Source organism: Schistocerca americana, chromosome 10, assembly GCF_021461395.2.
Source record: "Schistocerca americana isolate TAMUIC-IGC-003095 chromosome 10, iqSchAmer2.1, whole genome shotgun sequence".
In the NCBI taxonomy this organism is placed as follows: domain Eukaryota; kingdom Metazoa; phylum Arthropoda; class Insecta; order Orthoptera; family Acrididae; genus Schistocerca; species Schistocerca americana.
Window position 1 is genome coordinate 195,335,243 of NC_060128.1, and position 23,274 is coordinate 195,358,516.

The 23,274-nt window shown below is 42.6% G+C and overlaps 1 protein-coding gene across 1 annotated transcript in view; it reads left to right on the forward strand.

Moving 5' to 3' along the window:
* Positions 1-23,274, forward strand: part of LOC124552601 (protein AAR2 homolog) — a 108,008-nt gene that overhangs the window by 1,117 nt on the left and 83,617 nt on the right. The window contains exon 2 of the mRNA XM_047126927.1: positions 22,148-22,263. Within this exon, the coding sequence (XP_046982883.1) occupies positions 22,148-22,263 (116 nt within the window). The remainder of the gene's footprint in view (positions 1-22,147; positions 22,264-23,274) is intronic.

The window sequence follows — 23,274 nt, forward strand, 5'->3', positions numbered from 1 at the left end:
CAGTAAGCCAACCTGCACCACCAAATACTTCTGTACTTTTAATACTGAAGTCAAAACGGGCCCAAACAAATGTTATAGGGCCATGCAGTAACTCTTCTTGAGCAGTGCTACCAACACCAGAATCACCAGCATTAAAGTCAATTGTATTCACACTCTTGTACACTGGCAAACTAGAACGTCGAAACCTCCTCCTGTAGCATTGAACTGCTTCAGAGATGCCCCGCTACAGGAGGAGGTTTTGATGTTCTAGTTTGCCAGTGTACAAGAGTGCCCGTTTTGACTTCAGTATTAAAAGCACAGATGTATTTGGTGGTGCAGGCTGGCTTACTTTTTGTTTTCCCAAATGATGAAATTTCTTTGGGCTGGTGGTGCCGCAGATTTTTCAACCGCACTACCACCCCCAAGGAAATTTCATTATTCGGTAAACAAAAAAGTGAAAGCTAATGTAAAATGTATCTTAAAATGAACTAGCCACTTGAAGATGGACCTATAATGTTCCAAAACGGTAATGGCACTATTTAATTAAATAATTAGCATTGTAAAAAGTGGCTGGTCGCTGATATCTTCTATGTAAGATTCAGTTTATATTTTGTACACAGCCAGAGGCTCGGAATGTCAGTTTTTGACAAAATAACATAGGTCTAGATGAATTTATGTTGAAATGTGTATAATTTTGTTTAGCTCCTCCATTAATCCTACCTTCACAACTAATATTCCCAAATATAAATAATAATAAACTGCACCAGTGACATTTGTCAAGGACAGCACACTTGTGTTTCAGAAATCTGTTTCCTTTACCAAATACTATTATTTGCCAAAAAGTTTACCTAATGAAACTTAATGGCAGTTTAAAATTGTGTGACAGTCTGAGACTCGAACTTGAGAACTTTGCCTTTACTGGGAAAACTGCTCTACCAAATTGTGGAAGCCAGGAGATGTGGTTCCGGCGTAAGTGAAGCTACGAGGATGGGTTGCCAGTCTTATTTGCATAGCTCTGTCTGCAGAGCACTTGCCCGCAAAAGGCAAAGATCCATTGTTTGAAGCTCAGTCAGGTACAAAGTTTTAATCTGCGAGGGAATTTCATATCGGCACACAGTCTGCTGCAGAGTGAAAGATTCACTCTGGAAACATCCCCCTGGCCACGGCTAAGCGATATCTCCACAGTATCCTTTCGTCCAGTAGTGCTGCTCCTGCGTGTTTTTCCAGGAGAACTTCTGTGAAGTTCTTAAGATACAGCGCTGTGAGGAGGGATCAAGAGCTGTGTTTGGGTAGCTCTGTCAACAGAGCACTTGCCCGCAAAAGACAAAGGTCCCGAGTTCGAGTCTTGTTCCAGGACACAGCTTTAATCTGTCAGTAAGTTTCATGTGGTAAACTATTTGGCAAATAGTTGTACTTTGGTAAGTGGAATAGATTTCTGAAATGCATTGCACTATGCATGAAAAATGTAACTGGTATACAGTTTTATGATTTAAATCATTAAAGACAGCGTTGCAGGGTGTTTAAAAACATCAGTTACAATAAGTTACATTAAAATAATCAAGAAACTGTTGAATAATGTTTTTTGTGAGCTCGTACAAACTTACACGTATTTGCTTTGTAATTCTATAATCAGCGGTTGTTTGTGTATTTCATCTTGTAATATATTTATCTTCAAATATATTATTTTGTTACTATCACGATACGAACCATTTTAGTGGGCATAGTGAGGACTATTCAGGATTTTCTTCTTCCAACTTTAATTTTCCAGTACGGTAGGCCAGAGCTAGTGTATAATGGACCAAGATGGCATGCTGAAATCGAGTTCAGAATCCTTGAAACTTTTCTGGAGTTCTCAGCTGGTTGGATATGAGCTGGAGAGAGAAAAATAAGGCAAAGTTTCTCTGCTGGCATCTGGGAAGGGTGAACCGACACAAACCCCAAAATAGTGTCAGTCTCCTGCACCGTGCCTTCTGGCACTTTCCAGTCCCCAGTGGTATTCGATGTCTTTATCTCATTGTGGACAATCCTCAGTCCCATTGCTTTTGACTACCTCGCTCGGTTTGTCGGTCCCCTGTGTGCATTTTTTGTATTCCATTTTAGGCACTAGGGCAGAAACGATATCCGGGCTCGCCAGATTTGGGACTCTTCCCGGCTGCCGACGCAATACCTTGACATCGTGCAGACATTTCGTAGGGACTAATGCCCTGTGTGGACAAACATTGTCCCGTTTAAAAAAGGCCCCACAATACTGCTCCACGAGAGGTAACACCTTAGTTCACAGGATGTTCGTGACGTACCATTTGTGCCATCAGCATTGTGGCAGGAGTAGCACTGTTGTGCATCTCTGAAACACAGGAAGACTGAGACCTCTCCCCAGGTCACTGTTATACTCACCGGCAGCAGTCCTCTGGGGTAATGCAGAATCCCGACTGGTCAGTGCACCCAGTGTGACACCACTGACTAGCAGCAATCTGTGGTTCCCGGTCACGAAGCGCCTCCAAATGCAGTCATTTGTGTTGTAGAGTTAAGAGCAGCCTACACGTGAAATAATAATTCCATAGTCCGGCTGCATCTAGTCTCCGACCAGTGGTTTTGGGATGACAAAGAATTTTGCAGGGAATCGATTACTCATTCTCGGTGGCAAGTGTCAAGGGTTTTTGGTGTGCCGGGTGGACGACGTGGTAATCCTCTGTTGTCGCCATCGGACCATTTTCAAATCCCTATGCGACACACATCTGTATACTAAACTATTCGAGCAGCCAGCCAGATGGAGACGTACAGTGAGCACCTTTCAAAATCTGTCAGGTGGTGATAATGCTGTCTCACTAGAGTATGTGGCTGTGCCCTCGACAGTGAGCACTCGACATCTGACACTGTTCGTGTGCGTTGCGTAAGCCTACTGGGCGTGGAAACAACACTAAATGCAAACGATGTTAATGCACTCTAATGGCCATTCTACCTGTTACAGGTAGACATGCCCACCGATAATGCATATGTGTATGAAGTTACATTGACAACTGACCTATACCTTCTTTGTGTGTAATCCCCCACCCCAACTGTGTGTGTGTGTGTGTGTGTGTGTGTGTGTGTGTGTGTGTGTGTGTAAGTGAGAGAGAGAGAGAGAGAGAGAGACTAAATATCTATAGGAGTAATAGAGATCACCCACTGAAAAGCAGAAGTATTGAGTTATTCTGTTAGTGACCAGTCTCTAGCAAATAAGATGGGAACTGAAATTGAGGGCACAAAGAAAAAGCTGAAATCCTTAACTCTGCTTTCAAATGTTCCTTTCCACAGGAAAACCCAGGAGAATTGCCTCAATTTAATCCTTGTACCACTGAAAAGGAAGGTGGAATCAGTATTAGTGTCAGTGGCGTTGAGAAACAGCTGAAATTGTTGAACATCAGCAAAGCTCCAGCACGGAGTCCCTATCGGCTTCTACCCTGAATTCCCAACTAAGTTAGCTCCTCTTCTAACTATAATCCATCACAGATCCCTCAAACAGAAAACCGTGCCCAGTTCTTGGAAAAAGCACAGGTCACACCCATCTGCAGGAAGGGTGGTAGAAGTGATTGACAAAACTACCAGCCAGTGTCTTTGACATATATTTGTTGTAGAATCTTATGACACATGAAGAGTTGAGTGCTAACATAATAATGTATGTCAAACACAATGACCTCTTCCATGACAACTGGCACAGATTACGAAGGCAACGATCCTGTGAAACTTATTTCACACTTTTCTCACGCGACATACGGAAAGTTTTGAATCGTGGCAATCATGTATGTCCAGTATTTCTCGATTTCTGAAAAGTGGTTGATTCGGTACCACACCTATGCTTATTGTCGAAAGGACTATCGTATGGGATATGAAGTAAAATTTGTGACTGGACTCGGGAGTTTTTGGTAGGGAGGACACAGCATGTTATATTGGATGGAGAGTCATTGTCAGTTATAGAAGTAACTTCAGGTGTTCCCCAGGGAATTATGTTGGTATCCCTGCTATTCATGCTGTGTATTAATGACCTTGTACACAATGTTAATAGCAACCTCAGACTGTTTGCAGCTGTCTATAATGAAGTACTATCTGCATAAATATTCAGTCAGATCTTGATAGGATTTCAAAGTTGTGCAAAGATTGGCAGCTTGCTTTAAATGTTCAGAAACGTACAACTGTGCACTTCATAATATGAAAAATTGTAATATCTGATGACTACAATATCAGTGAGTCAGTGTTGGAATTGGCCAACTTGTACAAATGTCTGGGTGTAAAACTTTGCGGGGCTATGAAATGGAATAATCACATAGGCACAATTGTATGTAAAGAAAGGCAGCAGGAGTAATCCACTAAATTACAGGCCCATATATTTAATGCCGTTATGCAGCAGGATTTTGTAGCATATAGTGTGTTCAAACATTATGAATTACCTTGAAGAAAACAGTCTATTGACACACAGTCAACACAGATTTAGAAAACATCATTATTGTGAAACACAACTAGTTCTATACACACATGAAGAGTTGAGTGCTATTGCCAAGGTTTTTCAAATACACACATGAAGAGTTGAGTGCTATTGCCAAGGGTTTTCAAATTGATTCTGTATTTTTAGATTTCCATAAGGCTTTTTACACGGCACTAGTCAAGTGGCTTGTAGTGAAAACGCATACTTATGGAATATCGTTTCAGTTATGTGACTGGATTCGTGATTTCCTGTCAGAGAGGTCACAGAGTGTAGTAATTGATGGAAAGTTGTAGAGTAAAGCAGAAGTGATTTCTGGCGTTCCCCAAGGTAGTGTTATAGGCCCTCTGCTGTTCCTTATCTATAAAAATGATTTAGGAGACAATCTGAGCAGACGTCATAGGTTTTTATTTTGCAGATGATGCTGTAATTTATCATCTAGTAAAGTCATCAGAAAAGCAAAACAAATTGTAAAATGATTTAGAAAAGATATCTGAATTGTGCGAAAATTGGCAATTGCCCCTAAGTAACGAAGAATGTGAGGTCATCCACGTGAGAGCTAAAAGGAATCCGTCAAACTTCGGTTACACAATAAAGCTGTCAAATCGGAAGGCTGCGAATTCAACCAAATGCCTAGGAATTAAAATTACAAACAACTTAAATTGGAAAGAACATACAGAAAATGTTGTGGGGAAGGCAAACCGAAGACTGTGTTTCATTGGCAGAACATTTAGAATATGTAACAAATCTACTAGAGAGACTGCCTACTCTATGCTCACTCGTACTGCTTTGCTGTGTGGGATCCTTGCCAGATAGGATTAACAGAGTATATCAAGAAAGTTCAAAGAAGAGCAGCACATCTTGTATTATCGTGAAATAGGGGAGAGAGTGTCACTGACACGATACAGGATTTGGGGTAGACGTGATTAAAACAAAGCTGTTTTTCATTGTGGTACGATCTTCTCACAAAATTTCAATCGCCAACTTTCTCCTCCAAATGCAAAAATATTTTGTTGACGCTGACCCGCATAGGGAGAAACAATCGTCATAATAAAATAAGAGAAATCGGAGCTCGCATAGGTGTTCATTTTCTCTGCGCGATGTTCGAGATTGGAATAATAGAGAACTATTGTGAAGGTGGTTCGATGAACCCTCTGCCGGGCACTCGAGTGCGATTTGCGAAGTACCGCTGTAGATACAGCAGTTGGTAGGCTTCGGTTAATTAGTAGAATACTGGGGAAGTGCAGTCAGTGTACAAAGGAGATTGCTTACAAATCACTTGTGGGATCCATACCAAACAGGACTAGCAAGGGATATTGAATGAATGTATACAGAGAAGGATGGCGTGAATGGTCACAAGTTTGTTTGACCTGTGGGAAAGTGTCACAGAGATGCTGAAGAAACTGAACTGGCAGATAACAAAATTTTAAGAACTGTTTTAATATGACGGCTGAAGGAATATACTACATCCCCCAAGGTATAGCTCACATAGGCATCATGAGAACAAGATTAGAATTATTACATCATGCACGGAGGCATTCAAACAGTCATTCTTTCTGTGCTCCATATGTGAGCGGCTTAGGAAGGAATCCTGATAACTGGCAAGTGGGATGTACCCTCTGCCGTGCTTTTCATAGTGGTTTGCAGAGTGTGGATGCAGATGTCTGCGCCCCCCTAGTTGTAGTGTATTCCTAGTGCTAGCTGGATACGCTATGTCAGAATTACTGTCTGGCAGGTGGACTGGTGTGAGTGGAAGAGGGGGGGGGGGGGCAAGACAAGGGGTTGGCATGTTTCCTTTCTGTTCCAACACTAACACTGCATGGAGTGTAATGTAAATAATTTCTGGCTTTAGTATTATATTTATGAATGTTACTGTTGTTTCCGAAGTCTACATCTATATCTGTACTCTGCAAATAACCGTGAGGTGCATGGCAGAGAGTGCATCCCATTGTACCAGTTATTACTGTTTCTTCCCATTCCATTCACACTTGGAGCACAAGAAGAATGATTGTTTGATTGCCTCTGTGCATGCAATACTTATTCTAATCTTATACTCACGATCCCTATGGAGCGGTATGCGGGGAGTTGTAGTGTATTCCTAGAGTAATCATTTAAAGCCTCTTCTTGAAACTTTGTTAACAGACTTTCTCAGGATAGTTGATGTCTGTCTTCAAGAGCCGTCCAGTTCAGTTCCTTCAGCATCTCTGAGCCACTCTCCCACGGATTAAACCAACCTGTGGCCATTCCTGCTGCCCTTCTCCGTATACATTCAATATCTCCTGGTGGGCCTGTTTGGTATGGGTCCCACACACTTGAGCAATAATCTAGAACCGATTGCACAAGTGATTTGTAAGCAATCTCCTTTGTAGATTGATTGCAGTTCTCCAGTGTTCTACCAATAAACCGAAGTCTACCACCTGCTTTACCCGTGACTGAATCTACGTAATCATTCCATTTCGTATCCCTACAGAGTGCTACATCCAGATATTTGTATGAGTTGGCTAATACCAACAGTGATTAGTTGATATTATAGTCTTAGGATACTATATTTGGAAGCGTGTATTCGTCATCGCCATACTGGCGTATCACCCGTCGTGATGGTATGGGGTGCCATTGGTTACACGTTTTGGTCACCTCTTGTTCGCATTGACGGCACTTTGAACAGTAAACATTACATTTCGGATGTGTTACGGCCCGTGGTTCTACTCTTCATTCGATCCCTTCGAAACCCTACATTTCAGCAGGATAATGCACGACCGCATGTTGCAGGTCCTGAACGGGCTTTTCTGGATACAGAAAATGTTCGACTGCTGCCCTGGCCAGCACATTCTCCAGATCTCTCACCAATTGAAAACGTCTGGTCAGTGGTGGCCGAGCAACTGGCTCGTCACAATAGGCCAGTCACTACTCTCGATGAACTGTGGTATCGTGTTAAAGCTGCAAGGGCAGCTGTATCTCTACACGCCATCCAAGCGCTGTTTGATGCAATGCCCAGGCGTATCAAGGCTGTTATTAGACCAGAGATGGTTGTTCTGGGTACTGATTTCTCAGGATCTATGCACCCAAATTGCGTGAAAATGTAATCACATGTCAGTTCTAGTATAATATATTTGTCTAATGAATACCCGTTTATCACCTGCATTTCTTCTTGGTACAGCAGTTTTAAGCGCCAGTAGTGAATGTAAATAACTAGACCATATCTTTTTGTGCAAATAGCCTCTGGACCTGTGAATCCTCTGTACCACGTACAGACAGTGAAGGGTAAACAGTGCCGACACGACGATTGTGCCAAACTGGAGATAGTTGTACCAACCTAAAGTTGACACACAGCAGTCAAATGTTGCAGCGTGGAGGACCGAGCAAAGCAAAGCCGAGCCTCGGCCCACACGCCAGGCACGCAGTGGCCGCCCTGCTGTACACGAGTTTCAAAAATATTGCAATTAAGTAAAGAACATAAAACTAGGCAAAAACTACTCTTCGGTTATGAGGTGTTATAAGAAAAATGGAAAAACTGGTAGAAACCAACCTCTCACAAGATAAGTCACAACACTGTTTGAACATCGACGAGCAGTTCAGTCTGGATTTGTGACCTCCGCGTAGTGCTGCGCGCCTCATATTGCCTGCGCAGGAAATCGTCCTCGGTAGCGCGTGTAGTGCCGCATCTTTTGCCATTGTCACAGCAAATGAGCCTCAAAATTGTTCTTCCAGCTCCACTGACACGAATCAGTTTTCTTCTGCAGCGGCGAGTCCAGTCGACAGTAGGATCACGACGAGCGAGTGTGACCGTGCCGTGTCCGTGAAGGTTTGAAAGATTTCCTCGGAGCACATTTTACAAAAAGCTCGTACCTGGTACCTGAGCTCGTTCGTACTCGCACAGCTGGAATTCCTGTATACTGCTAACATTAGCTGTTCTCCTGCCCCTGCTGTTACTTCTTGGGAGACTGAGGGTTTAGCAAATTCGAGAACTCGCACTTTGAGGTGTGGCCGTTGCTGCGTAAGATGTAGTAATTTCCCTTTTCTTTGGCCAAAAAAATAGAATGTCGAGACAGTTAAAAAGGGCAGCTGCAGAATCGAAATTGATAGAATTATTGGTGTACCACACTCCTCCCGGTTTGTGGAAGTGCAAGTTGTTGTACAGGATGCAAGTATTACAACCTTGAGGTTGCATTGAACTGGGACGTTCTTAAAGTTCTCTCTTTTAAGTCTGGTGGTCCCCTTAATTCCTTCTACTAATGCCTCATGACAGTTTACCGATTCATCACCAATTACTCCACTGCTTATTGACATAAGCGCATTACATTTTGGAAAAGGTGGACGTTTTAACAGCCAATTATTCAGTTTGCCACTGTCTGCTGCATTTCTATCTCTGTGCGAAGTTCTTAAATCCACATGCTGCTCACTCGTTCCTGATGGTGTATCACAGAATTCTTCAGTTTTTTTGATCAAACACCCCGTAGGATGCCATCCGTGATGTCCACTGAGTGAGCACAGAATCTGAAAACCAAAGTCTGTAAGTCACCCGTTTTTCATTGTCTTCATTAAAGTTTGTTCTGTTGTCGTATCAGACCGTACACCATGCCAAAAATAATCACTTTGTCTGATGGTGAAGTAGCCTTCAGTTGTAAATTTGTCGAATTCAGCGGCATCCGTTCGGTCTTCCATTGTGAGCGTCTCTTGTAAGTAAAGGTGAGTACTTTTAGTGTACAGGAAATGACTGGCAGCATGGAAAGTATAGTAGCATTTTCTTAATGGTGTTTAAATGCAGATTCCAGTTCTTAGTACGCTATGCCTCAATGAACTGTTTTGTGTAACCGTGTGATAATATTTAACCTGTAATGTAGCTGTTTCTCCTTTGCCTCAATGCTGTAAATCACATTTTCGAACTCGGTTATCGTATTTATGTAATCTTCGTTTTAATGACATTTGAATACTGATGGTCTGTAATGGGGAAGCAACAGTTTCTAAGTTATTTTCATTTCATCTCCTTTGAACTCAGTCTTCTGAAAGATTTAACATGACAATACCGTATGAAACAGTGCATGCGTTGTTACTGCACAAGTGTACGCATGCTGACTCCAAACTTTATCCAAACTGTTTTCAGCAAGTGTTGTGGACAGTGAGTCTCCGATGCCACTTCCTGCCATTATTAACTCGGTGCACTGTAAGGAGGACATTACAAGGTGTAACTCACCCAATTGTACAATGTCATGTTCTAAATCAGTGCCTTCACTTCTTACAATATCCATCGAAAGTGACGAAGCGCCAGCATGTTTTATGCTTCTTTCAATGCTGTTAGAAGAGATTTATATGTTGTGTCATACAAAGATGGAGCATAATTTAAGAACGAGAGGCATGTTGTTCTTGAATGATCCGACTGTTGGTGATTTGTGGCTTTTTCCACGAATCTATTCCATTTTGGCACGTTAGTGAATTTTTTCCACTCATACCTTCAAAGCCCTCATGGTCGTCGAAATTGAGATGCCTTATGATAATACTGTGTAAGCCGACATCATTTGCTTTTTGATAGGTGATCAGCTTAGGTACACCAACCGTAGACAAAAATTCAGAAGTTGAACGTCGTCTTTCCCAATCAATGTACTTGTCATATTCCATAGCTGGCAGGGAGTGTGTAGCATTACATGAGTATGTCCAATATAGTCGGATCTACTTTGCGTCACGTGAGTGTAGGGGAGTCGAAATAAGTAGTGACCCACGACGTCGTATCAACTTGAGATTTTTTATACATGTAATTCATTTCTAATTTTTTTTGATTATTTGCAGAGTGAAAAATTTAATTATGTACAACATTTAATAGGTAATGAATTTTAATGAGATATAAATATGTTTAGATATTATTGCATTATGCATGATATGTTTTCTCTTTGTAAGAACAAAAACTTCCGAGTTGCTCGAGTGCGCGATCAAGTAGTCGTTGAGTGCGGATCTTCTGTAACTTTCATGAATGGTCATAGAATTGTTAATTTATAACCCGGAGTAGATTTAAAAATTATTCTAGAGAACCACGGCCCGACTTTGATGCAAACAAATCGCGTGCGAATTCTCGAAATATCAGTGCGGAGTTTAAGATAAGCGGCTGGATATCGGGCGTTATCGTCGTGTGTATAATTCAGTAACATTAACTGCAATTTATGGACATTAGCTTGATAATAACTATCAAAGACTTGTATGAGTGGCATAGTAATCGTCTTGAAGCTTATAGCAAGCGAGAAGCGATTTACTGTCGGGATACGACAAATATTAATCATTGTGGAAGTCAGCTTGTAAATACGTTGCTTAGCAACTAATAAACGGACAGTGATAGAATTACTGAAATGATCTTTTAAGTATCAGTGACCACTACACACACATTAAAAACTACTTACTCTAACTGTGAGTGACTTCTGGATTGGATGAGCTTTTTTTAAATTTCAGCTTATTGGTATTAATAAACTTCTTTCGAGGTTGAAACTTCATCAATGGTGTCGCACTTATTCGGTTTAGTATGCTACTATTTATAGGTTTAAAAGAAAAGAGAGCAGATGCCTGTTTTTCTTTTGAGAAATGTTCGTACTTCAGTCGTCACTCTTCTCAAACCAGAGGCACGAGTGACGCTCCCTCACAGCACTACGATATCGTCAACCACCACACACATGTGCCCCCTTCCCACTACATTTCTGCATTGAAAACCCAGAGATATAGCCGCGGTACGAAGAAGGAAGAAAGAAGAGGAAAGATCAGTGAAAGGCACGGAGCAAAGAGAGAAGGGAGACCACAAGTGACTGGCACAATTTCTCTCATGGAATGGAAAATATTCAACCTGTTAGTTGTGCAGATATTAAAATGGTGTTATTGAAGATGAATTGGATGAATTCTTCACTTGTAACGTTAGGATGCTCAGACCGTACAGTTGAGGACATCTGAAATAGGAAAGCTTCCATATAGAGAGCTGCGAATTCAGTTGCACAAAGGATGTAGAATATAAGTCTTGATCCAAATCTTTTGTACATGAATGTGCTGAGCCCAATCAATAGTAAATATAGAAATGAGCGTCTCATTACTGCAAAAAATCACTGCATGTGACAAAGCAACACCCTTTTTTCCCTTTGTCTAGAGTTCCTTCTTTTGTTTTTCAAAACCAACAATTAAAAGAAATGGAGCAATGATTCAGTGATCTCTGGTTGATTGGACAGCTAACAATAAATCATCAGGCGGGGAGCACTGCGATGTACGAATACCGTAGACAAGTGTAAGGATATCCGCGTGATGTTCACCTGCAGCAGCACGTATAATTCTGAGATGCTCTTCTCGTGAATCTGATAGCTTGCTGTAATAGAAACTATAAGACAGTATCTCATAACCTGTACTTTTGAAACACATTACTGTGCTGCTCTTATGTCTGTCAAGTCATTATTTCTTTTCCATACTTCCAGAAGAGTTTGTTTTTTTGTGGTCTCTACATCTCCCTCCCAGCCATTTTGTTTGCTCCTTCAACTCCTGCAAACTAAACTGCCACTCTTCTGATTGTTTGATGTAGGAAGAAATCATTTCCATTGCTTCATCTGTCTGTGTGGATACAGGACCACCTAGTTTTTCTCCACTTCTGACTGGTCAGTAAAAATCTCTCTTACAAAACCTACGATATTGAGCATCTTCGGCACAAAGGTCTTCATCACGTATATGTACAGTACTGCGAGCCCAGTCATCACCTCGCCATTCAACTACCCCAGTAACATTATTTCTTAATTCAAGTTTTATCACTTTATGAACAATATTTCATATCGCATTGGTAAGTCTGCTAAGTTTCTCTCAATTAGCATCAATTTCCTCGCCCCAAAAAAGGCAGTGTTTATTAAAATAAAATACTTTCTCGTACGATCGGAGATCTGACACTTGACGCTGCAGGGCCGTTCGGCAGAGACGATCTAATAAGTTTTGGGTTATTGTACTTCTTCCAACAAGCACTGTATACTTCAGCTTCAGCCAGACCAGTTAATAACTTACGATGTGCTGCGATTTCCCTATCCTTACCGGACTGTAGTAGCATTTCCAGTCCTTTCTGTTTCAATTGAACCGCATTACGATCTCCAAAATTGTCGTTGCACATAAAACGCATCTCCACACAATCTGGAGCACTCATTTTAAATGCACTGACCTCACAACGTAATTAAACTCAAACGAAGAAACGAGAATTTTGCTCTATACAAATAGTTTTGGACGCATCCCTCACACAACGCAGGAAGGCTGCTAGGCACGGCTAACACGGAAACAATAACAAAGGAACAGAAGGGATGCCAGCCTCGGGTGTTTACGACACGCCAGTCGAGACAGATCTACAGATACCTCTACAGTCGAAGGTGGGACAGATTTATATCTTCCTGTTGGAAATTCAGTTCACTGCATAACTATGGTTTACAAAAAACAACAAAATGGAATTACTTTGGTTTTCAAGTGTGTAAATGCTTAATAGTGCCAAAAAGTGGTAAAACTAGATGCTTTTGTAACACAAAATTTCAAGCTCTACAGCTTTGATACCTGGATATTTTGCATTTGGAGTATCCGTTTTTGAGTTACAGGCATTGGACCCAAATTTTTAGCTTGGTTGGCAAAAATAACTAAACTTCAACAACTGATTGCAGCCAAATGGCTGCACCGATTTTGACATTTAAGTAGGTTTGCAAAAACAGACATAATGTCTGATTGGGATAACAGCAATCAGTGATTTTATAATGTTACTTATAATCAGTCTTGATTGCAAAATTTTTTATTCATATGACCGGTTTCGGTTCATTCAGAAACATCTTCAGATCTGATATTTCAGTTACAGGAGTAACCCGTCCAAATCCAGCAAATTTCACATGCTGCATGTGAAATTTGCTGGATTTGGACGGAGGTGGAGTTTGTGTCTATGTCCTGAACTCAGTATGCAGTGAACCTGTACCGCTTCAAACCCCTCTCGAAGCTGTGGACGTCAGGATAAGGACGACGCAGGAAATAACTGCCTACAACGTATATCTTCCTCCAGAAGGTGCAGTACCCCTGAACACATTGGCTGCACTGATTCATCAACTCCCTAAACCCTTCTTACTTTTGGGAGATTTTAATGCCCATAATCCCTTGTGGGGTGGCACCGTGCTTTCTGGCCAAGGTAGAGATGTCGAAATTTTCCTATCTCGACTCGGTCTTTGCCTCTTGAATACTGGGGCCCCCACACATTTCAGTGTGGCTCGTGCACTTACTTGGCCGTTTATCCCTCTGCAGTGCAGGACTTCCCCCATCAGTCCACTGGAGAGTCCACAATGACCGGGGTGGTGACCACTTTCCCACCTTCCTGTCATTCCTCCAGTGTCAGTCCCCCAGATATCTACCTAGATGGGCTTTAAACAAGGCAGACTGGGAAGCTTTCACCTCTGCTGTCACCGTCGAATCTCTCCCACAAGGACCATCGGTGTGGCAGTTGAGCAGGTCGCTAGAACGATCGTTTCTGTGGCGAAAACAGGATCCCTCGTTCTTTAGGGTGCCCCTGGCAAAAGTCGGCACCTCGGTGGTCGCCGGAAATTGCTGAAGTAAAGAGCATCGGTGAGCTCTACAGTGACGTAAGCGGCATCCTTCCCTGGAGCACCTAATTGCTTTTAAACTACTTCGTGCTTGCGTTCGCCACCTTATAAAAAGACGGAAACGGGAGTGTCGGGAGAGGTACGTCTCGACCATTGGCTGCCGTACGCCACCTTCCCGAGTCTGGACGAAGATCGGACGTGTTTGTGGGTACCAGACCCCATCAGGTGTTACTGGGATTAACAGCAATGGCATGTTATGTACTGACACAAATGCAACTGCCGAGCACTGTGCTCGAGCCTTTGCGTCGAAGAATTACCCCCCAGGGCCTTCGCACTCTCAAATGGCGGACGGAAGGGAAAGTCCTCTCGTTCAGTACACGCCACAGTGAACTCTGTAACACCCTATTTACAGAGTGGTAGCTCCTCAGTGCCCTCGCACGTTGCCCCGTCACAACTCCTGGGCCAGATCGGATCCACAATCAGACGATTAAGCATCTCTTGTCTGATAAGCATCTCTCGTCTGACTACGAGCGACATCTCTTTGTGATCTTCAACCAGATCTGGTGTGACGGCATCTTTCGATCGCACCTGGCAAAAACAAGCTCGATGTGGATAGCTATTGGTCCATCGGCCTCACCGAAGTTCTCTGTAAGCAGCTGGTTCGTATGGTGTATTGGTGATTGGGCCGGGTCCTGGAGCCACATGGCCTACTGACTCCGTGCCAGGGCAGTTTCCACCATTCGCTCTACCACTAACAACCTTGTGCCCCTCGAACAGCATTTTCCAGATGCCGACACCATGTTGCCGTCTTTTCTGATTTACGAAAAGTGTATGACACCACCTTGTGACATCATCTCCTCACCACATTATACAAGTGGGTTCTCCGAGACCTACTCCTGATTTATATCCGGAATTTCCTGTCACTTCGTACTTTCCATATCCGAGTTGGTGCCTCCCATAGTTCCCCCCATATCCAGGAGAATGGGGTCCTGCAGTGCTCTGTATTGAGTGTATCTCTATTTTTAGTGGCCATTTACAGTCTAGCTGCAGCTGTAGGGCTGTCCGTCTCACCCTCTCTGTCTGCATTTCGTACTGCAGCACCAGTACTGGCATTGCTGAGCGACGCCTACAGGGAGCCATCCACAAGATGCAGTCGTGGGCTCTAGCCCACAGCTTCCAGTTTTCGGCTGCAAAGTCCTGTGTTATGCACTTGTTTCGGCGTCGTACCGTTCGTCTGGAACCAGAACTTTACATTACTTACGTTCCCTTCACTGTAATGGAGACGTATCGATTTTTAGGACTGGTTTATGACGCCCGATTGACTTGCTTCCTCACCTTAGTCAGCTTGAGCAGATGTGCTGGCAGCACCTCAATGCCCTCCGCTGCCTGAGCAACACCGACTGGGGTGCAATCGCTCTGCACTGCTGCAGCTCTACAGAGCGCTTTTTCAATCCCACCTCGACTACAGGAGTCCGGTTTATGGTTCGGTGGCACCTTCTGTCGCATTTACTCCACCCAGTACACGACTGTGGCTTTCGACTAGGGACGGTAGCTTTTAGGACGCGTCCGACGACCGGCATCCTGGCGGAGGCTGGAGTCCCTCCACTGCAGCTCAGGTGTGCACAACTGCTCGCCAGTTACGTTGCGTATATTCGTAGTTCTCCTGCACGTCCGAATTACCGTCCCCTTTTCCCACCCACGGTGGTTCATCGCCCGCAACGGTGCCCCAGGTCAGGGCTCACGAATGCGGTTCGCGTTTGGTCCCTGCTGTCTGAACTGGAGTCCTTGCCTTTACCACCTGTACTCGAGGTCCATTCGTGTACACCTCCGAGGTGCACACCTAGGCCGCGGCTTCGCCCGGACCTGTCACTTCCTCTCGATTCTTGATATGTACCGAGGCTGTGAATGGTTTACACTGACTGCCTGATGGCTGACGGTCACGTCAGCTTCACGAATGTCTGTGGAGGACATTTTGAACAGTATTCATTGCCTGCTGGCAGCAGTATTTTCACTGCAGAGCTGGTGGCTATATCTCTTGCTCTTGAGCACATCTGTTCGTGCCCTGGGGAATCGTTTCTTCTGTCCCCTGACTCCTCGAGCAGCCTACGAGCTGTCGACCAGTGCTACCTTCGCCATAATTTGATAGCGTCCATTCGGGAGTCCGTATATACCCTGGACCGGTCCCGTCGTTCGGTGGTGTTTGTGTGGACCCCAGGTCACGTCGGCATCCCAGGCAACGAACTTTCCGACAGGCTATCCGAACAGGCGATGCGGAAACTGCTTCTGGAGATGGGCATCTCTGAACCTGACCTGCGTTCTGACTTACGCTGTAGAGTTTTTCGGCTTTGGAAGACTGAATGGCATAACAGTATGCACAACAAACTGCGTGTCATTAAGGAGACTACGAATGTGTGGAAGTCTTCCAAGCGGGCCTCTTGCAGGAAATCAGTTGTCCTCTGCTGGCTCTGCATTGGCCACACTTGGAGACCCGCCTCAGTGTTGGTGCGGCACCCGGTTGACAGTGGTTCATATTCTGGTGCACTGTCCCACTTTGACTGCCTTGCAACGAAATCTTTGGTTACTGGACTCGTTGCCGCTAATTTTATATGACAAGGCCTCATCGGCTGATTTAGTTTTACGTTTTATTCGTGCAGGTGGGTTTTATCATTTGATCTAAGTTTTAGCACATGCCCTTTGTCTCTCTGTGTCCTCCATCCTAGTGCTTTTAGTGTGGAGGTTTTAATGTGTTGCAGAGTGGCTGGCTTCTCCTTTTTTATTCTCACGGTCAGCCAGCCGTGGTAATCTGTTTTCTTGTTTTTAATCTCTTTTTCCCTGTTTCTCGCGTCTCTCTGGTCTCTCTTTGGTTTTCGTGTCTGATTTTGTCCATTTTAGTGTTTGTTGGCCTTCTGTCATTCTTGTAGTTTTCTCCTTTCTTCCAACTGTGTTTTGTAGGTCTCGATTATTTTACCCCCCCCTCCCCCCCCCCCTCCCTCCCCCACACACACACACACACCTACCTACCTTAATATTTACCATAAATATTTAGTTATGTTACCATGACATCCCCCAAATGTACAAGGGATTAATCTCATTTACAAATATATCATCACACCAACAGCTTGTACCCTCTGTCAGCTTAAAATTATACGTACATCAACTACTGGCACAAACTGTACATCCATCTGTATATTTGAAGCATTAACGAATGTATTACCTCAGCCTTTAGGCAGTTATTACATGTAACAGATATACTCTTAAGAACCCCTGCTTTGAAACTTTGCTCTCATCCAATCGCTCCTCCCACCCTCTCTCCCCCCCTCTCACTTTCTTGTTCTCTTCCTCTCGCTCTGCATCCAGCCTTTCATTTCTGTTGTTATTTGCGTATAATTTTACCTCTGTCGGCAACATAATTATCGCACTTACAAGTTGCAACATGTTACCTTATTGTATAAACGAGTATAAAGTTCAAGCTATATTAACTGGACAAAATCGGATTTATATACCACCTGAAATATTTATTACAACACATGTGTTCAACATCTGAAAACAAAGATCCCCAAAATTCTTTAAATTTATTCTGTAAAATTCTTTAGAATATATCCTGTAATAATGTTGTTACGATGTATACTCTTTGTACTTTGTGGTAATGTTTCTCTTCTGCTATATGAGCCTTGCACCTAATAGTTTTCCGACGCCATATTTGTTTACAAAATACGACAGTATACATGTGACGTGTTAAGACAGTGAAAGGAACCTGTGACCATTGGAGGAACTCTATTTTAATTATTTTGTTTCTACTGTTAGATATACATTCTGATTTTTGTCAAAATCATGTTCTGAAATAGTGTTTTGTTTCTCCCACTAGACAGTGCCACATGTTCCTCCAAAAAATCGTAACACAACCCACAGACATATGTCGTACTAATAAATGTAAATCCACCTGATGATGGAGGTTTAAACCTTTGAAACACGTTGTGGAGATAAATAAACAGGTTTCATTTAATGTCAGCAGTTATCTTTAAAATAAAACAAACTCTAACAAAATATCAAGAACTGTTATAGAGATACAGCACTTTAAAAATTTTTCTGATATTCGCATCTTTAAAATGGTGTTCGGAGGCCTGTATCTCGGAGCAGGAATGTTTTTGGAGAAAACAAAAAAAATGTGTTTTTTTACTTACTCCTGAATTTTAATATATGCTAAATTCAATAACATTCGAGTCCGCAGCTCGTGGTCTTGCGGCAGCGTTCTCGCTTCCCACGCACGGGGTCCCGGTTTTGATTCCCGGTGGAGTCAGGGATTTTCTCTGCCTCGAGATGACTGGGTGTTGTGTGTCTTTCATCATCATTTCACCATCATTGACTCGCAAGTCGCCGAAGTGGCGTCAGCTAGAAAGGACTTGCAATTCGGTGGCCGAACACCCCGCATGGGGTCTTCCGGCTAACAATGCGGTACAATCATTTCATTTCAAGACTACGAAGGCAGCCCCCCTGCCAGAAGTGATACGGATTGTGCCTATTACAGTCAGCAATGTTGGTAAACAACTGAAAGTGTTAAAACTGAACAAAGGTCCAGGGCCCAGTGGAATTCATATCAGATTCTACACTGAGTTTCCTGCTGAGTTAGCCCATCTTCTGATTATAATCTATTATAAATCCCTTGAACTGTGCTCAGTAGTTGGAAGAAATCATAGGTCACACCCATGTGCAAGAAGGGTAGTAGAAGTGATCCAGAAAACTACTGTCCAGTATCCTTGACACAGATTTGTTGTAGAATCTTAGAACATACTCCGAGTTCAAACACGATGAGGTATCTTGAGCAGAATGACCACCTTCATGCCAACCCACATCGTTTCTGAAAACATCAAACATATTATGTGATACCCAATTTGCACTTCTCTCACGCGACATACTGAAAGCTTCAGATGAAGACAGTTAGTTAGATGCAGTATTTCTTGATTTCCAAAAAGCATTTGAGTCAGTGCCACACCTACACTTATTGTCATATAGGTATAAAGTGGCATTTGTGGCTGGATCGATGACTTTCACAGTGTGTTGTTTCGGATGGAAGGTCATCGTCAGTAATTTCGGGTGTGCCCCACGAAAGTGCATCGGGATTCTTGCTGTATGTTTTGTATAATAATAACCTCGCAGACAATATTAATAGTAACCTCAGGCTGTTTGCAGATGATGCGGTTATATGTAATGAAGTACTGTCTGAAAGAAACTGCATGAATATTCACTCAGATCCTTGTAAGATTTTAAAGTGGTGCATAGACTGGCATCGTGCTTTATACATTCAGAAATGTAAAATTGTGCGCTTCACAAAATGTAAAAACCTAGTATGCTGTGACTATAATATCAATAGGTCACAGTTGGAATCGACCGACTCCTACAAATAGCTGGGTGTAGCACTTTGTAGGGACATGAAATGGAGCAGGCTCAGTTGTGGGTAACGCAGGTAGTAGACTTCGTGGGTAGAATACTGGGGAGTGCAGTCAGTCTACAAAGGAGATTGCTTACATATCGCTCGTATGACCCGTTCTAGGAAATTGGTCGAGTGTGTGGGCCCCGTAACAAATAGGGCTTGTGGGGAATATTGCACGTATGCAGAGAAGCGCGGCATCAATTGTCACAGGTTTCATTGATCTGTGGGAGAGTGTAACAGGAACTAAACGCGAACTCTCTTGAAGATGGATGCAAACTATACCGAGAAAGTCTGTTAACAAAGTTTCAAGAATTGGCTTTTAATAATGACTCTCGGAATATACTAAAACCTCCACATATTGCACACAAAAGGTTCGCGAGAACAAGATTAGAATTATTACGGCAGATATACAGTGGCTCAAATATTTATTCTTTGCACACTCCGTATGTGGACGGAACGGGAAGAAACCCTGAATGGTACAGTGGGACAAACCCTCTGCCGTGCACTTCACAGTGGTTTGAGAGTATAGATGTAGATGTGTATGCTCCTACTTTACATTTTCATCTGTACACGGTAAGTTATAATAAACTTTATTTCTGCCAGTGTTTGTTACAGTATTAGTAACTTACTGAAACAAACGGAAAAGTAGCATTAACTGTTTATCTACATTGGATTTTATGTGATTTTCCACAAGTCATTCCAAATCTACGCTTAAATGGTTATTTACCAAAAAACTTTCCCCAATGATTTCCCATCTCCTTGACCTTCAGACTGCAGAAAATTTTGATATTGTGTTTGTTTATTGTCAGTATTCTTGTGTACTTGATTTAGGCCTTTTAAGGGTCACATAAATAACTATTTCCACCATAACTTTCAGTTTACCAGTAGTTTTTCAATCATTCAGGGTGGTAGTGATCCAGAACGTGTGACCACCTTCCTCCAGTTTTTTGTGAGTATGGAAATCCAAAAACTTCTTTTGAAGTTTATTGTTGTTCAGTGCAGCCACTTGAACTATCAAGATTTTTTTGGTTGTCATGTCCAAATATTCTGTTGCATATTCTATTTATTATTATTTTTATTTCTTTCCTTTCTCAGATGTTATGTCTGGTTATAAATGGAAAGTGACGCGGACCTTGATCAAGCGTGACTTCCTTTTAACTGTACGGTATATGTTACATTGCATTTAGGAACTTTCGGGTAATTGAACACATATCAATAATTACAGATTTCTGTAGTTGTATATATACGTTTGGATGTAGCTGTATTGCGTTGATGTACTGGTGGATATTGTGTAGTACGACTCCTGTAGTTAATATTATTATTATTATTATTATTATTATTTTTTTTTTTTTTAATTGTTCAACATTTATTGTTTTACCTTTTTTCCCGTTGAGTTATTTCTGTGTATGTCATTACATGTTCTGTTACCTTATTTCATTGGCATAAGGATCCAACTCATAAAATAAATCATTAAAAATTATTTTATGAAATTTTGTTTTCTTACGTCACTGTTGGATTGGCTTACAGTCATATACTAAATTGGATCATAAGATTGTAATGTATTTGTTTTGCATGTCGGTATTGCGGTTGCTACGTGTTTATTTATTACGCCAGAAAATAGAGTGCCGAGCAGAGAAATTGGATCATTTCCGACATATTCTTCTGTGTGAGTTCAGTAGAGGGGTGACAGCAACAAATGCAGCCAGAAACATTTGCGCCGTGTATGGGGATAATGTCATTGGGGAGAGAACACCGAGAAAATAGTTCAGTCCCCTTTGAGGAGGATCGTTCTGACACTAGTGGCTCTCCACATTCGAGAAGACCTTCGAGGTTTGACGGAGATCATTCAGACGCATTAATCCACGACGATTCACGTCAGTGTACTCGAGAACTGGCACGTGTGACGAACTGTGAGCGTTCCACCGTCGTGTGACATTTGCATCCACTGGGGAAGATTCAAAATTCAAGTGTACGGGTACGACACGTACTGAGCCAAAATCACAAAAATCAGCTGCTGGCTATACGTGCAGCTCACCAGTTGGCTCATGAACAACACCGACCGTTCCTATCCGGTATAGTCCCTGGTAACAAGAAATGGTGTTTTTATGCTAAAATAAGGAAAAGAAACGAATGGTCGAGGTCAAACAAAGTGGCAGCTCTCCTTACAAAGACTTGTGGTGTGCACGTTACGTATCTCGTGGAACAGTGACGGTTTGGTGTACTACAGATTACTTCCCCGAGATGTTACCGTCACTGCTGACATTTATTGTCAAGAACTGAGAGGTCTTGCAGACCCAATCCAGGAACGGTGACCAGGAAGACTGTGTGAAGCGGTTCTAGTCCACGATAGTGCCTGCTTGCATTCTGCTACACTGACAAAGCACACTTTCCATTCATTTGGCTGGGAAGTCAGTCCACATCCACCTTACTCACCTGACCTCGTGCCTTCATATTTTTGCCTTTTCCCTTCTCTGTCGAAAAATGTTCCAGGAATTTCTTTTCCGGGTGAAAAGGAGCACCGGACGTAGCTCGGCGAGTTCTTCGCCTCGAAACCTCACGGTTTCTAGTCGCGGAATCGAAAAGTCCACCGTGACGGACTGTCATAAATAGTGAAGGAGACACTATTATTGATGATGACTTAGGTCTCTGTTATGTCTGTCTGTTGCATTTATTAAATTTATGGGAAACTGCTACAAACTTATGCACTGACCCAGTATTTTCTGCTTGCAGTGCAGCTGACCAGCTGGGTGACACGGCACCGCGTTCTGGCTTTATGTACGACTTCAAGACGTCTGAAGTTGTTGTCAGGAGGTGGGACAAGGATGCAGAGGACCTGGACATTAAAGGTCGGCCCCCACGTGATATCTTCTCTCGGTGCTGTAACACCTAAATATTCCATTTCTAAAATAAAGCGGAGACGAATCCCAGACAGGCACAAAATAAGACTGCTAAACAAGTAAGCTTTCGACCAAAAGACTTTCTTCTGAATGAGACGGCAAGTGCGCGCGCACACACACACACACACACACACACACACACACACACACGCACGTTCGTGCAAACACAACTCGCACACGTGTGACCACTGTCTCTTATTTGTGTTTGTGTGAATGTCTGCGCGTGTGTTTAGTTCACAGGAAGGCTGTTGGGCAGAAAGCTTACTTGTTTAGCAGTCTTTTTGTTGTGCCTGTCTGCGATTAGACATCTCCATTACACGGTGAGTAGTAATGTGTCCTTTTCATAATATTGTCATTATTCCATTGTGGATTTTCCGTAGTTTGATTACTGAAATAAAATTAGTATTACTGTGATTTGTTTTCTTACAGTTTATGTGATTTTTCTCTTTGTTCTAGTAGGTATAAAAAGAAGCTTCTGTTGATTTTTCTCGTGTAATGAACAGGTCTTTCAGCTGTGCGTGAAATTGACACTTGTAATCTTCCTCTCAGCTCGGTGCTCCCTCACGTACAACTTGTGGGCGTGTATCCGTTGCTCCATCTGTGCGTGTCATTCGATCCTTCTCTCCACTTCCTCAAAACTCTGTTTTTGTGTGAATTTCCTGATTGCATCTTGATCCTGTAAATTTGATGATTATAATTCTTCAAGATCTTTGTTCTGTTTGTTGGTGCCAGTTGGGTCTAGTAATATTATATTCCGAGAATATGTGAATCTGGTGAGTTGACCCATTCCTTCTGCACGGCCTGTGAGTTGGAATCTTCACATGCGCAGTGTAAGTGTGATTCTAGGAATTTGCCTTCAAATTTCTGCATAGGGTTTTGGGTGATGTATTCCATCTCGTATGTTTTTTCTCATAATGTTATGTTCTTTTACTTCTCATTGTTCTTATAATTTTAGTATTG